An 18,064-nucleotide genomic window follows, 5' to 3' on the forward strand; every position below is an offset into this window, starting at 1 on the left:
GCTCACTAGAATTCTCTTAGCTATATGAATTTTTAGGAAGCATTTAATGTGTTTCTTTTAATCCAGAGTGAAAATAGAACATTTATCCCCTTTCAAAAATCCCAATAAATAACAAAGGTACATTAGGCTCCAAAACAGCTTAACTGAACCATATGTGGATCCAAAGGCCTGCCAAAATGGAATCAGCATTATAAAAGATAGTTTCATATTTCATCTAGCCATAAAATAGGAACCGACAGTATATAAAATGCATCGGCCACTTGCACAGAGCTCGTGATGACAATGGCATGGAAATGCATTGTCAGCAGAGTAAAAGTGACCTCCATACATACTCTGGGAGGTTTCTTGAGTTTTTTTGTTTTGTTTTTTTCTTTTCTTTTCTTGTTATTTTTTGACCTGGATTGACTAATCACAGATTATGGAACAAACAACTTAAAACAGCATCTTGAACCTCAGCCCCTCTGACAGTCTCAGAATTTCACCATCAAAATATTTCATTCGAAAATCTTCAAGAAGCAACAGAAGGTCTGGCACCGAACCCTTAGGATCCCATTAAGGGCCTCTGCTGTATTCCATAGCTTGTCTAGTCCAAAACGGCACACTCTACTCCCACAAATTCTCTCCAAAGCCATTCTGAATCCTCTTTTCCTTATCAGGATGATACAGACCTGCATCATCCTTGGAGCCTTCTGACAGGGGCGACAGCAGTTGCACGTAGGGGGATGCTACAACTGTTCATTGTTTCCTTTCACAAAACCCTGCCACAGGGCGCCGATTAACACCAAAAAATAGATGGCTGCAACCAAAGGGAAACATTTTTCAGAATGCCTCTACGTGATTAATGAAGTAATGGAGCGGACCAGGGGTTGACTTTAGTCATGCACTCTTCTTCCCTCAACCGTCTCCTTCTGGGGTATCAGCAAAGATGAGGAACGCTTCTGCCAATGTCCAATTTCTCTGAAGAGTTGTCATTGTCACAAAGTTTTGAAGGAATGCAACGATTATAAAACTGACTATGTTCCCTGCTGACAATATTCAGATAAAGGATAAACTCTTTTCACCACCTCTGAACTACTTCAGTGAAGGCAAATGTTATCTTATTTTTTCCTGTAGATATTTTATTTGACATGTACTTGGACCCCCCTGATGCTTATCTCGGATGCACATGAGGACGTCACGGGGCACCTTCCACCGACTAATATTCTACACGGGCCTGAGTAGCAGTGACTTTAAGATGCAAGATGGTAATGATGCCACATCTGAGATTAATATTAGAATCCAAGGGACTGGTGCTGCTCCTGCTCATGGGATAATGCTCACACTTAGGGTAATGAGAAACAAACGGGCTTTGCCTGACTTCTTCATAAAAGCTAAAACTTAAGGTACGTGAACTGCCTTTGCTCTTCCAAACTCTGTCCTCATTTCTTCTTATTTTATGGTGCATCGCTGTCTGCATTATGACTCTCGTATTCACGCCATTCTGTACTGAGCTCTAAAATGCCATAAGTAATGAAAGAATTGAGTTAACATTTTAAAATACAAATGTAACTCAAAAGTGAATCAGGGTAAATTACTTTTCCAATTGTCTGAAATCCCCAATCACCCACCTGAGAAATGCTTTCTGAAGAATAACGCCTTACAAAAAGAAAACACAAAGAAGCCAGCATAATTCAAAAAGCAGTTTGACCACTTAACCTCTCCGTCTCTTCCTAAAAATACATGTTTTTTCTCTGCTTCTGTGGTGATTGTCTCCTTAGATGATAAATGCTCTAAGTTCATACCTTGTACTCCTCTAGGCTATGAGTTCTCAGAATACTGATGCTAGCTAATCGATGAGCATGTATGTGTTTGTGTGTATATAAATACATGTGTGCACGTGTGTATGAAGATGCATATGTACAATGACAACCAAAAATGCTTTTTAACTATGTTCAGAGAGGGGACTGAAGAGAAAAGGCTTGAAGCACTGCTTGGTGAATAAAGGAACCAGTAATCTACTTTCTATTCACAGGCATAATAGAAAGTAATCTAGGTTTGTATAATAATCTGTATATTTTTCAAAGTGACTAAATGCATATAATTTTAAATAATTTTACAACAACTCTAAGATATAGGGCTGGTATAATAACCCCCATTTTATAAATGAGGAAACTGAGAGCAGGTGTGATTACCCAAGATAGCACATCCACTTTGGGTAATAACAGTTGGGACCAGCATCAGGCTACGTCGACCACATCATGGGCTCTTTCCCATGCTTTCTCCCCATTTCTGATCTTTACAATATGTTAGTGTATGTTTCTCAAAACTACTGAAGGAGAAGAGATACTCAGCAAGCAATCTCCCTCTGGTTCTTATTTCTCATTAGATTTTGTATAACTTATGTTTCATATAGTTTAATTCATCTTTCTCTGTCCTCACAATTTCTAAACAAATTAATCAAGAATTTATTCATGACCTTCTATGTGGAAGACCTTATTTACCTTCAAAAATGAGAATAAAATGTATCTCATTTTCATAAATGTCTTTTACTTACCAGTTAAACTTTGATTTTGGTTATGATGTTTTATAATATATGATTTAGTCTTTTCTATTCAAATTAATTGGATTTTCTTTTGTGATTTCTCCCATTGCTACTATTATTTGAAAGTCCTTCCTTATTCAGAGGCCAGGTAACTATTTATGAAAATTACTTTTAGTGGTAAACTAAAAGTTTAGCCTGTGAGAGGCCCCCAGTGATCACAGCCTTTGGTTTCAAGCCTATGTGCAATTTCCTTCCCTTCAGGGTGGGCTAGACCTAGTGACTCAATTCCAATGAACAGAATTCAGCAAAAGTGATGGGATGCCCACTTCCAAGACTAGGTAACAAAAAGATTGATTTCAGTCCTGGGCTCCTTGTCCTGCTCTCTCATTTGCTTGCTCAGAGAGATGCCAGCTGCCATGCTGTGAGTTGCTCTATGGAGAAGCTCAGGAGGCAAGGAACTGAGTCAACAGCCATGTAGTGACCTTTCAAGCAGAACTTCTCCTAGTTGAGCCTTCAGATGACCCCATAGCCCTGGCTGTCACTTTCTGAACCCAGCCATGTATGAGGCACTGTACCAAAGACACATAGACAAGCTGTGCTCATATTTCTGACCCTGAAAAAATAAAGAGTATGAGAAAACCACAAGACTAACACACATAACCCTACGCTTGACTCTGAGCTCTTGACCTTTAAAATAGAAAGAGATATAAAACATAAAGAATAGCACAAATGACATATAAATTACTAGGATCAAGAAGCACAGTTTTGTTGAACTAGGGCAAAGGATTTTATTTAAAAAGTGATATAAAAGTAAATGAATAATAAAGAATGACTTTAAATTCAATACTTAAATTAACAAGGAAAAGAGATGTTCATCTCCAAAAAAGAGTTTCTCAAATAATTTCTCAAGTTTACAAAAACATTTTAGAAATATTACTTTATTTTTCTTTTATAAATGTATGTAAGAATTATTACCTCTGGACATCATACAACATCACCTTGTCGGAGTGGTTTGGACAGGAGCAGACTCACAAACCTGCCTATACCAGGAAAACCTCTTACGGGACTACAGATTGACAATGCTAACTGAGAACTAATGTTAAGTTATGATGTTTGATTAATGGTGTCCTGGGAGTACCTGTTGATAGTTAAAAAACAGAGTCTGATATTTTATGAGTCTAATATTTTATATTTAAAGGGTTATGCCTAAGTAATATTGATTTTTAAGATCAAGCAGAAGGAATACAAAATATCACTTGTATCCATTCTTTCACAGTTATCATCTCCAAGTTACTGAATGAATTAATTATTATGCCTAGCTGACATCACCGCTAAATTCTCGTAACATTGGAACAATATTTATTATAACCACACAAATAACAGGTAAGTGCACATGCCAACCCAATTGTTCTAAAAAGAGTTGTGGAACAGCAAGTCTCCAAAAAAGTCAAGGAGAAAGACTTTGAAAGGCATGCCAGATATATCATAAAATAAGCGATGAAACTTTGGGTCAACTTTGTAAAAAACTGCTCCTCACATGCTTTCTCATTTTACCTTCTCCTCCAGACAAAGGTATTTTTCTACAATCTGTGTTATGAAAACAACAGAGTTATATTTTGCAAAATACTTTCTCACCACCCAAGAATCTGATGGACTCCCCGGAGGGAAAAGAGATTCTCTCCCCTAAGGGACCCAGATCTACAAACAGGAACTACTCCATAAAGAGTAGCTGGATGTATAAACCAATAGCCAGACTTTATATTTCATACCTATACTCTGTGGAAAAGGTAGAGCTTCTCATTAGTCTCTTCAACTTTACACACATACTCTTCTTAGTAGAGCAACTTTAATCATATTAAATAATGATATGAACAACTACCCCTTCCAGACATTGATTAAATTAATAGCATATCACAGAGTCATTTTGATAACTCCATGAGAAGATCACTTTCAATAAAATTCTCCTTGGAATTCTAGAAAAAGGGAACAAGGAATAATCTTAAACAAAAAAGATGCTTTTTGTTTATTAAAACTTGGCCTAAGTATAAGTAAAGAGGTTTAGCCATGTATCATAACCCAAAGGCAAAAATGCGTTTAAATTTCAGGCACAGGCCAGTAAGTCAGACCCATAAATAAAACTGTCTATATACGGCAAGGAATTGTGTCTTTGTGTCCCTACCTTTCAAATCCAAGTCCAAACATAACGTATCTAGAAAGACTTCACCATCAGAAGAAAAAGCAAATTAAAGGGAGATTGAGATTAGCAGACAGACTAGCTACATATAAAAGGTGTATTTTTTGGAGCCAGATACAAATTATCAGGAAATGCAAACTTTATGTTTTTATTTCAACGGTTATTTTCCCACATTACAATATAATTCCATCCACTGCCAACCTCACTATGCCTACATTATAATACAATAAGTCCATTCGGATCCATATGTAATTGACCTTGCTGGTTTGCTTCTAGAGATTTGAATTGTGGAGTAATTATTTGGTGTTTGGTTTCTTTCTTTCTGACTCAAATTCTACAGGATGCTTTTACTAACTTGGGACTCCATACCAATCTCTCCTCTCTCTGAGCTCTCCCCTTTTCTACAAACAAACAAACAAACAAAACAACAACAAAATTGTCCTCTAATTCTAGAAATCAGACCAACACACCATTTTCCAAGGCTCTGCTGCACTAAATGTCTTGCCTCATGTCTTCTTGGAGCAGCTTCCCTGTCCACTCAGTTTCCATTAATTCTCCACATGGCAGATAGAGTATAAGAGAAGCCAGGATCTTGGCCTCCCTAAGGGACAAATCTACAGTCTCCATCAATAATGAATTTCACCAACATTTCCCAAGAGGAACAGGGTACAATTAAAAAGGTTATAAGTCCTTGCACTACTAGAACCTAAGGGCATCCGTGAATGAAACTGGCTTAAGTCCAATTAGAGGAATCTGTACATTTGTCTTCTCTTGGAACAACCCTGCTCTTACGGTTCCCATCAATTCAGTATAAATCTGACTGATCTTATCCAAGAAGTTAATAGAAAATTGCTCACAGTGGGCGACTGCCACCTCAGTTTCCAAGCAGAGACAGATGGAATTTCCCAGATGGTTTGTCACTGGAAAGTGAGATGCTGGATGAGACTTCACAGAAAGCATGGTAGAGCAGAATCCCTTCTTGGCCTTCACCCATGTCATACTGAGGGATCTAAAACGGATTCTGTTATAAACAAATCATAATTGCCTCAATGGGCTCACCACCTCATCCTCTTTAACTGCTTCAAAGGGGCAAAAATCTTACACTGAAATTACTCAATATTTACCAGGAAGCCATCATGGGCATGTCTTTTTATTGGGTAAAAACTGAAGAAATAGAGATCATTGTCCTCCCCTATTATATATTACCCTCACATGAGATTAAGAAAAAATATAAACAAAACAGGCAGAAGATGGCATTAACTGTAGTATTGTATTGTTAACTTGGGCAGATAAAGTAAGATCTCAGAGGAGGCAGGAAAAATGGGGAAAAGACTCAGGGAGAATATAAGAATAAATAAAGAAAGATGAATAAAGAAAGATGTGCATCATTCACTGTTACTGGAGAAAAGTTAAAGGAAAGGATTAATTGACTCATTCTCTAAAGGTTATTTATTGAGGACTTGCTTTGAACCAGACATTGTGCTAGGTAAGAAGGATACAAATATAGAAGCTAAATAAGGAGCATACAGCCTGCAGGGGAGACAGACAAGTAAACAGACATTTGGAATTATGTTATAAATGCTCTTATCCTAGTAAACCTAAAGATCATGGAAATACTTGAGGAGTGGATATCTATTCCAGACTGGAGGCTTTAGGGAAGGTCCACTTTGGGGTAACCTTGGGCTGAGTCTTAAAGTAACAATTGGAGTTAATGTGATGAAGAGGGGCCGAGGGGTAGGTCATAGGGCTTTCTAGGATGATAAAACAGCATGGCCAAATGCATAGAGATGTAAGAAAAGAGTATATTCAGAGCACTGCAGGTAGTTGAGATGGACTGAAACTTACACTGAGAGTGGAAAAGGGATAAGAGTCGAGAAGGTGATATCATGAAGACGCTTTCACCAAAAGTTTGGGTTCTCTTGTGCCCTTTAGGATGTCTTAAGCACACAAGTGATTAGTTTTGCTTTTAGGACACACTGTAATTTGAGTAAAGAAAAAGGAGGCAAGAAGGAAGGCAGAAAGAAAGTTAGAAGAATACTGTGATAATCAAGGAAGAAATGATGGAGGTTTCGCCTACAGCAGTGGTGGCAGGAACAGAAAGAAGGGAACAGAAACGAAGAAAGCAGGAATTATGGTACTTGGTTTCTGGACATGAAAAGGAGAGTCTTGGAAGATGTTTGGCTCTGGGTGGATGACAAAAACAAGGATGTTAGTTATAACCAATAAAGGAGAGGGGTGCGTGCGTGTGTGTGTGTGTGTGTGTGTCTATGACTATATATGTAAATAGGCATTTGAGATGTGAGAGAAGGAGAGGTAGAAATGGGAGGGAAACATGGGATAACTCATAGAAAGAACTTCCTGCAGAGGCAGACAAGGAGAGGGAGAGACTTCGGATTAAAGGTGACTAAAATTTGGAAGTCGGGGAGAAGAACAGAGAGGCAGCGTGTGGAAACAGTAATAAACTCGCCTCCTGACTGTTTAGTTGGAGGAAGTCAGTGGCAAAGGCTTGTAAAACAGTTGAAATGTGTTATTAGAGGAAGGGTAAAAAGCCAAGGTTAGAGATTTTTTAATTTAAGTGTCATTTGTAAATTAGTAGCTGAAGCTTTGCAAGTGGATAAGCTCCCTGAGGCACTGGGAACAGAGGGAGAAGAGAAGAAAGGCCAGAGTGTTTTGGGAAACACTCACAGTTAAATTCAAAAGAGCCAAGACCCAGAGAGACATAAGAATTGGGAAAGTACGGTAGTCCTGAGCCCAGATTAGAATGAATATTAAAAGGAGGATATTATTCACAATGTCAACATCAATGAAAAGACATATAAGACCCCACAAAAAGTCATGCCTCGGCAGCATTATAAATTATATCATTCAGAGGGTGGAGATGGGAGGGTATGGGTAGAGTCAGTCAGACTGCTCCTGGTAAGGAAATTCAATTAGATCAGATTTTTATTTTAAAGAGAATCTATTGAGTATATATTAGTTGCCAGAGGCAGTGATCTAGAGTTGAATACTAACAATTTTTTAAAAATCTATGTCGTCTAGAATCTCAACAATAATTTGGATATAACTTTCCAATTTACTTCATTATTGTATCCTAGAAGCTGTGTTGGTATGGCTTCCCCAGAAGGTTACCCTGAGACTGATTCAAGTGTCAGTAGTTTATTGGAGGGGTGATCTCAGAAAAATTCAGTAGAGGTGTGGAGGAGGAAGGAGGAAGGAAAAGAAAACCCATAAACGCTGTGTTATAAAGCCAGCTGGACTTCAATTTCACTGGCAAATTCCAAGAGACTGTGTAGAACACTTCTCATATCCTAATGGAGAGGTGAGGAAGCAGGGGTATTTATCCACCTACTTCTGCCCATAATTGGTTGAGGATTACTTTTGGAAGTGTTAATTCTCCAGCACTTCCAGCTTGCCAGGCTTGCAGTTAGGTTTGCTCCTGAGGCTGGAAGAAATGTTCTCAAATAGAAAGTCAGAGATGATTCCACTAAGCAGCCTTTGGCAATACAGGTGAATGCTAGAGACACATGGATAGGGATATAGTTGCTCTAGAGTGTGTACAACATGAAGCTTGAAGACCATGGCAATGAATGGGCTCAGAGACGGGTACTGGAAGAGTTAGAACTAGAAGGGGAGCAATGGAGATATCTAACAATTCTAATATTTCCCTGCGATGTGATCAGGAATCTCTAATTCTTTCCTCAACCACATTTCTATGTTAATAAGTATCTTAAAAAATGTAAGGTGGAATTTAATGTGTGCATTATGTCATTATTAAGTCAATAAAATTTTGCCTATAGTATCCTTTATATGTGTATTTCCTATTTGTAGAATTCAATGTCACAACCCCATGGGAAAATAAAACAAGGCTCTATTCTGATTGAATGGCATCAATAAAATGAGATTTCTATGTCAAATTTCATTTGTTGAATTAAACAGATTGTGATAAGTTTACTATTATGTATTAAGTAACCTGGGACTTTCTATTTATGTTCTGTTTAATTAAGTATGCATGTTGCATGATTCCAGCATGCAGTTCGCTGAATAAGACTCATTAGCTGCTGACGGCTGATATATTCAAAAGAGAGAGAGGGCAAGTGTCACTAATATTAGAGACACCTAACCTTCTATATAAAGGTTGTTTGATCATTATTAAGCACTTACCTGGGCTAGCATAGCAGAGATTTAGCATATTACAAAGATCTTTGTCCTCAGGGGAAAATGGGAAAACATCAAAGGCACAACATATAAATATAGAAATTCTAAAACACCTTCAAAACAGATATTGATCACAATTTAAAGTGATTTAAAAAATTCCTTCCTTGTCAATAGTCCTTTGATATTTTCAATGAATAAAATTATAAGACTTTCAAAAACATGAAATTTGTGTCACCATGATAGCATTTTAAGTTATTCCTTGGCACAGAGGTAGGATGTTGGAAAAAAAGCTAGGCTCCGGCTTCCCTGTTGGCGCAGTGGTTGGGAGTCCGCCTGCCGATGCAGGGGACACGGGTTCATGCCCCGGTCCAGGAAGATCCCACATGCTGCGGAGCGGCTGGGCCCATAAGCCATGGCCGCAGAGTCTGAGCATCTGGAGCCTGTGCTCTGCAGCGGGAGAGGCAACAACAGTGAGAGGCCCGCGTGCCGCAAAAAAAAAAAAAAAAGCTAGGCTCACTTGCTGGCTAACAATTCATTCAGGGGCATAAGACTGCCTGAAAAAACTGAAACTTGCAATATACCATAGACCTTTGGGATCTGTGATGGTTAATTTTGTGTATTAACTTGGAAGGAGTTTTGGTTGAGATTGACAATTGAATCAGAGAACTTTGGGTAAAACAGACTGCCCTCTGTAATGTGGGTGGGCCTCATCCAATCAGTTGAAAGCCTGAATAGGACAAAAAGACTAGCCTCCGCAAGTAACAAACTTCATCTACACCACTGACTCTCCAGCCTGCTGACCTAAACTGCAGATTTTCACCTAGCCAGTCTCCATGATCATGTGAGCCAATTCCTTATAATAAATCTCTCTCTCTCTCTCTCTCTCTCCCACTCACTCTCTCTCTCTCCCACTCACTCTCTCTAGACACACACACACACACACACCCCACACCCTATTCTGTTTTTCTGGAGAACCCAGACTAATACAGTGTCCTTGGAAAATAGTCAAATTTAGGCATGTAAAATCCCCAAATGCCAAAAGTCTATAGTTTTACTTATTTAATTTGGAGTGTCTTTTCAGTTTTAAACTTGACAGATTTTAATGGACCCATTTTTACAGGTGACTGAGCAGTAACAGTAGTCAGTATTTCTGGATAACTCATGTATGCTACCCCATTTAGTCTTTACAAAATTCTGATAAGCTAGGTAGCATTATTATCCCTATATTACAGATAAAATTTCTCAGACAGTATTTGATTGCAACATGGCTTCTCAAGTCAGATTGAGGTGACCTTGGGCTAGTCATTCAACTTCTCACAGTAGCAGTTTCCTCCTCTATAACAAAGGAGGAAAAAACGGATATTATCTTCTCATATGCTTATGTAAGAACTACATGAGATATAAAACTTATAAAGCACTTTGACCCCTATCTGGCCCAATGAAAATATTAACTATATGTTGCTATTAAGCATGAAATATCTAACAAGATAATGAGGTGTGAGCAAAAGATTATTTATTTTTGTGTTCAGTGTGTTACATGATTCCAAGGAAAACTTTTTGTCAAATCAATTCATTTGGTGTTTCTATATAGCCTATATTTCTGGAAATGTTCTATATACATCCAAATGCCTGGTCTGCAAAGGCTTCCTGCAGAAGGTGGCATATTGCTAATGCACTTCAAGATGGGAACTTGAAAGATATAAAAAGGATTTGACATCTGGCATGGTGACTCAATTAATTACTGTGTTGGATTAATTAGTGTGCTGGATCTCTTGAGACAACACCATGAGCCTGAACAGAGTAACATTACGTCAGTTGGTGAATAAGCAATTTAAAAGGGTGTGCTAATTTAAAAGAGTGTGCTAATTCCAAATGTGATTCCAGGTTGGGTAAGGAAGGTTTAGTAGGCTATATATTTTATGATAAAGAAAATTTATCTTCATGATATAAAACACATATTAAAGTACTGTCCAAATATAAAGAGGTAATAAAATTGTGGTAGCCTTTGAATTAACTCATAACTCCTCAGTCATGATAGTTATGAAGTATAATAACAAATATTTTGCCCAAAGTAAGAAAAAAAAGTCTACCTCTAATCACTGCATATTTTCTCCCAGAGATTTTTATAAACTTAGAATTCATGTAAAGAAATCCCTAACAATTTTATCATACTCAAATCACGTTATAGATACTATTGAGGAGTGTGGTCTGGTCTTTAAAAACACGGATTCTGGAATAAAAAGGCCTGAGCCTTTATTTTCTTATCTATAAATATAATTTTAAACAGATCCAAATTCAAGGGGGAAGGATGGGGGAGGGATAGTTAGGGAGTTTGGGATCGTCATGTACACACTGTTGTATTTAAAATGGATAACTAACAAGGACCTAGTGTATAGCACAGGGAACTCTGCTCAATGTTATGTGGCAGCCTGGATGGGAGAGAAGTCTGGGGGAGAATAGATACATGTGTATGTATGGATGAGTCCCTTTGCTGTGCACCTGAAACTATCACAACATTGTTAATCGGCTATACTCCAATATAAAATAAAAAGTTTAAAGAAGAAAAGATGCTCAACATCACCAATTATCAGAGAAATGCAAATCAAAACTACAATGAGGTATCAACTCACACTGGTCAGAATGGCCATCATCAAAAAGTCTACAAAACATAAATGCTGGAGAAGGTGTAGAGAAAAAGGAACCCTCCTACACTTTGGTGGGAATGTAAATTGATACATCCACTATAGAGAACAGTATGGAGATTCCTTAAAAGCTAAAAACAGAGCTAATGTATGATCCTGCAATCCCACTCCTGGGCATATGTCCAGACAAAGCCATAATTCAAAGAGATACATACACCTCAATGTTCAGAGCAGCACTATTTACAATAGCCAAGACTTGGAAACAACCTAAATGTCCACTGACAGATGAATGAATAAAGAAGATGTGGAATATTACTCAGCAATAAAAAAGAACGAAAAATGCCATTTGCAGCAACATGGATGGACCTAGAGATTACCACACTAAGTGAAGTGGTCAGAAAGAGAAAGACAAATATCACATGATATTGCTTACATATGGAATTTTAAAAAAAGAATGATATAAATGAACTTACATACAAAACAGAAATAGACTCACAGACATAGAAAATAAACTTGTGGTTACCAATGGGGTAAGGTGGGGAGAGATAAACTGGGAGGTAGGGATTAACATATACACACTGCTATGTATAAAACAGATAACCAGCAAGGATCTACTGTATAGCACAGGAAACTATATTTAATATTTTGTAATAACCTATAAGGGAAAAGAATCTTAAAAAGAATAGACATGTATATGCATAACTGAATCACTCTGCTGTATACCTGAAGCTAACACAACATTGTAGATCAACTATATACTTCAATAATAAATAAATAAATAAATAAATAAAAATAGAACCAAATTCACAGGTTTGTTCTGAGGAGTAAGGGAGCTAATCCATTTCCAATTCTCCATATAGTGTCTAGAAAAAATAAGTACGAAGTATAACTTAGACAGTTGTTCTACAGAAGTAACAGTAGTGTCAATATTAGTATTAGTAGTATTTAATGACATAAAATCAAAAGTAAATTCTGGAAAAGAATGTTATTGTCAAAAAAATTTTTAAGTATATTTTAGCAAAGCAACTACATTTTAAAATAGAGAAAGTGCTATAGTTTAGGGAATTAACATGAATTAAATATTTAAATCCTAAGAAAAAAGGAGAAAACTAGGGTATTAAGATTATTTTCTATTAAAAAACTATTCCCCACGATTGGTTTTTGATACCCTAAAGAGCATACATTCACTTCAAATAGTATCAAAAACACCAAAAACTTCATAACTATAAATTGAATCCTTTAAAAGATATTATGTATGGCACAAGATAGCTTTAGAGTGGTATAGAAGCATGAAAAAAGAACCAAATGATATCATCTGTCTAAAAATACTTCACTGGAAAATTAAAGTTCCACAAATAGGTTTACTTTCCACACATCACAATTTAGCATACGTTAAAAATGTGTAAAAAGCACCAGTCTACATATATATAATGATATAAAGATTAATCAAAAGTTGCATTTTCATAGAGATATTATGTTGATATAATAAAGGGGAAAACATGCATTTCTTATATCAACAATAGCTGCCACTTCAATGGCAGTACACGCTTGAAGAAATATCAGAGAAATGACTAAAGTTTATGTTGGTGTCTGATATACAGTGACAAATAAGATAAATATCTTATTGCCTAAAATATTTTTAAAGCAAATGCTAGAGAACCAATTGAAACCCCCAGATAAAATGGGTTTTGAATAGCATTTAATTCAACCTTTGATGTTGACACAATCTTCCTCTTGCCTTTGCTTGATAAAGCAGTATAATAGCTAATATTACTCTATCAAAGGAATCAGTAGAACAGTCCACTAATACAACTCAACCAACTAAGGTCTGCAGTGTTTGTGAAGCCACTTTTCAAACCCTTTCTGAAGTAGGTGCACTGGACCACCACAAATTAAACTGCCCAGATTATTAAATATTTAGCCTGGTCTATCAACTTGTTTGGTTCTTAAACACTTGTACAGTCTCCTGATTCATCCTTTTATGGATTAAACACATGGATTTAGGAAGTAAAAAGCACACCCCTAGAACCTCTTATGTTGTTTGAAAGTTTGATGACACAAATGTTTCTTATTTATTCCAATCATTACTTTTAGTTAAATCAATGACCTCTGTTTCATCCACATGGCACTAAATAAGCAAAAATCCGCACATACCAGTTTCTTTCATGTAGTAGCTTGAAGAAGAAATTTCTTTCATGTAATCCATTGAAAAAGGAAAGCAATGTTGCTGAGTTGAGCACACTTGTCAAAACCCCTCTGGGGGGCTTCCCTGGTGGCGCAGTGGTTGCGAGTCTGCCTGCCGATGCAGGGGACGCGGGTTCGCGTGCCCTGGTCTGGGAGGATCCCACATGCCGCGGAGCGGCTGGGCCCGTGAGCCATGGTGGCTGAGCCTGCGCGTCTGGGGCCTGTGCTCCGCGATGGGAGGGGCCACAGCGGTGAGAGGCCCGTGTACCTCAAAAAAACAAACAAACAAACAAAAAAACCCTGGGGGGCTTCCCTGGTGGCGCAGCTGTTGAGAATGCGCCTGCCGATGCAGGTGACGTGGGTTAGTGCCCCGGTCCGGGAAGATCCCACATGCTGCGAGGCGGCTAGGCCCGTGAGACATGGCCGCTGAGCCTGCGCGTCTGGAGCCTCTGCTCCGCAACGGGAGAGGCCACAACAGCGAGAGGCCCGCATACCGCAAAAAACAAAAACAAAAACAAAAACAAAAAAAACCCTGGGAGTGTGTATGTCTCCCCCCGACCCCCAGTGTAGATGGAGATATTTAGCAGGCATGAAACTCTTCCTACAAAAATGGCATTTAGAGAGAAGGACTTCCATTCATATAAATAATTTCTGGATCTCTTAAAGAATATAAAACGTTTTTATCCCCAAGTTTTATCACTTGTATTGTTACTTATAATAGAAGTCCTAATGTCCTGATCCCTGGAATTTGTGAATGTTACAAGGCAAAAGGGAATTAAGAAAGCAGATGGAATTAAAGTTGCAAGAGTACCCTAGATTACCCAGGTGGGCCCAATGTAATCACAAGCGTTCTTGAATGTGGAAGGGGGAGACATAAGAGTCAGAATAAAGATATGAGAAAGACTCTATCAGCCATTGCTGGTTTTGAAGATGGAAGGGGGTTGGAAGCCAAAGGTTGTGGACAACCTTTAGAAGGTAGAAAAGCAAAGAAAACACATTCCCCCCAGAAGCTCCAGGAAAAAACTCAGCCCTGCAGACACTTTGATTTTAGCCCAGAGAGATTCCTTTCAGACTACAAGATGATGAATTTGGGTTGTTTTAAGCCACAGTTTGTGGTAATTTGCTACAGCTGCAATAGAAAGCTAACATTCAATTAAGAAATGAAGTTTAAATGTAACCAAATATTCCATCTTTCCATAACTTTTTAAAACATCTAATCAATCAATTGTCCATACAATCTTTCCTAGAGGTAGACTTTCTGATCTCAGAATTTTTACAAAAAAGTTAACAAGAAAAATTATGATGCTGATCACTCATTCTCACTCTTAAAGGTACAAATAGTATTACCAAGCAATATCAAGGTTGTTTATTCCTTGTTCATCATGTAAACTTGTAATGTATGACAATTAATTTGTGTCATCTAAAAAATAAAAGCATTTGTATATGTTATTAAATATGGACAATATTAGTCTTGCTAAGCAGATAAAGCCACAACCTTATAAATTACCTTACTAGATAACCATTTAGTATGATTAACCTGTTTCCTTCTAAATTCTACGTATAATACTGTCAGAGACAGACTACTTGGAAGACATCCCAGTTTTGTGGTCCATGAAAAAGAAAAAAGTTATTTTTAGTGATTTCACTGGGAAGCAAGCAGAGATCATTTCTGTGCATCCACATACCAAGGAATTATTATTCAGGTCCATCTTCCCAGCGAATGGCCCCCAGGTGGTTCCCACTGGAAGTTGCTGCCGACTCTGAATTTTTCGTTCTCCATCTTTCTGAAACACCTCCAGCTCTCCTGCAGACAATGAACACAAGAGGCGTTTAAATTACTTTCACTTGTGCTTTACCAACAGCCGTCTCTTTTTGTGTGCTTGCTTTACACGAACAATATTCTCAGGATTCATATAAAGAGAATTAATTATGTTCATCTGAAAAACAACTGACCTTGGTATCCTGAGAGGATAATAAAACTTGTCCTTATAATTATATTCACTTTTTTTTTTTTTTTTTTTTTTTTGCAGTACGCGGGCCCCTCACTGTTGTGGCCTCTCCCATTGTGGAGCACAGGCTCCGGACGCACAGGCTCAGCGGCCATGGCTCACGGGCCCAGCTGCTCCGCAGCAGGTGGGATCTTCCCGGACCGGGGCACGAACCCGTGTCCCCTGCATCGGCAGGCGGACTCTCAACCACTGCGCCACCAGGGAAGCCCTATATTCACATTTAGTCCAATTTCTTTCTTGAGCCTTTGCACACTTATCACCTACTGAAGTCCATTCTATTTAGTAAATCCTTAAGAAGTAGAAATGATAACACGTCCTCAGAAAGCATTGATCCAATGCCAAAACAGATAGACAAGAAGCGTTAGGACAATGACTTAGAGTTAAAATTCCTACATTTGATCACCAAAGTAACTAAAAAATTACAATTAAAGATATATGTCTTAGGCAATAACTGTACTACAATGATTCAAGACTCTTGGTGAACAACATGGAGAGTTTTTGAAAGTACTTGGCAATTTCCTGAATTTACTACTAGTTACAGTGGATAGAACAACTACATGTACAAAAAATGGACATGTATGTTTTTGCAAATTAAAAAAATGTTTAATCAATGTCATTACTTTTTATATTTGGTACTTTAGGTAAGATTCTATGTTACCAAAAGGGTTTGGACAAAAACCCTTAAGAAACAGCCAGTTTAGGATGGTCTTCTTCCTTTTATTTCCTCCTAATTATTACTTTGGGGTCATTAAAGAGAAACAGGAAGTAAAGACAGTATACACACTTGCATAAAGTAGGAATTCATCAAATGCTCACTCAAGAAATAAATGAATAGATTAATAAAAACAGAAATAAATGAAGCCTTCAAAAATTTAAAAATTGGTCATTAAGCCTAAACATTGTTTGGAATAAATGGAAAAATATCTCAATCAGGAATTGGAGACCTTCTCTTTAAGTAATTAAATCTATGATATTTATGTCCTGAGAGTATTACCATACTATATTATCACACTATTTTTTTATATTTCAAAATATTAATCTTAATATTATAATTTGTTTCTTTTTAATGGAATTTCCTCTCAGTCTGCTCAAGAGCAGACATGAAAATGGAAGGAATGGAATAGGAAGAAGTATGAATGGAAACCAATATAGAATAGACAGCTGAGGAAAGTTCTAAATAAAAAAAATGTGTTCAGTAATTACACTTTGCAAATGATATATAAATCATGGTAAGTAATATATTATGAAATATTTGCCTTAATATGGCCTTAGTTTCTTTTCAAGTCAATAACTAAATTTAAATATATAGATTTAATCTTGAGACTTTTAAAAGGAACACCATCGAATTATAGTTTTCAAATTATAGTTTTTCCAGATACATGCCCAGGAGTGGGATCACTAGATCATATGGTAACTCTATTTTTAGTTTTTTAAGCGACTACTGTTCTCCACAGTGGCTGCACCAATTTACATTCCCATCAGCAGTATAGGAGGGTTCTTATTTTTTTCCCACAAACTATAATACAAAAAGATACATGTACCTCAATGTTTATAGCAGCACTGTTTACAACAGCCAAGACATGGAAACAACCTAAGTGTCCATCGACAGATGAATAGATAAAGAAGCTGTGGTACGTATACAGAATGGAATATTACTCAGCCATAAAAAAGAATGAAATAATGCCATTTGCAGCAACATGGATGGACCTAGAGATTATCACAGTAAGTGAAGTATGTCAGAAAAAGACAAATATCATATGATATTGCTTATATGTGGAATCTAAAAAAATGATACAAATGAACTTATTTACAAAACAGAAATAAATTTACAGACATATAGAAAACAAACTTATGGTTACCAAAGGGGAAAGGAGGGGAAGGGATAAATTAGAGGAGTTTGGGATTAAAATATACACACTACTATATATAAAACAGATAACCAACAAGGTTGGTTACTTGTTACTACTGTATAACACAGGGAACTATACTCAATATCTTGTAGTAACCTATAATGGAAAAGAATCTACAAAAGAATATATATATGTGTGTGTGTGTATATATATATATATATATAAAACAATCACTTTGCTATACACCTGACACTGAGACAACATTGTAAATCAACTATATTTCAATAAATTTTTTTAAAACATAAAAGCAACACCATCAACCTGAGTTAAATTATATCTGTTATTTCTCTATTTTTGTGTCACCTCTTTTTAATAGTTACAATACCAGACATCCCTTTTCATGCTCCACCCAAAAACCAAAATCAAAGTAAATAAACAAAAATTAGTTAAAATATTGTGTAATGGTTACATTGTGCCCATTATGAAATATAAATTTATCTGTCTCTGAA

At 37.0% G+C, this 18,064-nt stretch overlaps 1 protein-coding gene across 1 annotated transcript in view; it reads right to left on the minus strand.

Annotated features, from left to right (window-relative positions):
* The window catches only part of ZFPM2 (zinc finger protein, FOG family member 2), a 483,882-nt gene that overhangs the window by 214,703 nt on the left and 251,115 nt on the right, over positions 1-18,064 (minus strand). The window contains exon 4 of the mRNA XM_082601162.1: positions 15,382-15,500. Coding sequence (XP_082457288.1) covers positions 15,382-15,500 — 119 coding nt within the window. The remainder of the gene's footprint in view (positions 1-15,381; positions 15,501-18,064) is intronic.

Source organism: Mesoplodon mirus (assembly GCF_964341445.2).
Source record: "Mesoplodon mirus genome assembly, chromosome: 16".
Lineage (NCBI taxonomy): Eukaryota > Metazoa > Chordata > Mammalia > Artiodactyla > Ziphiidae > Mesoplodon > Mesoplodon mirus.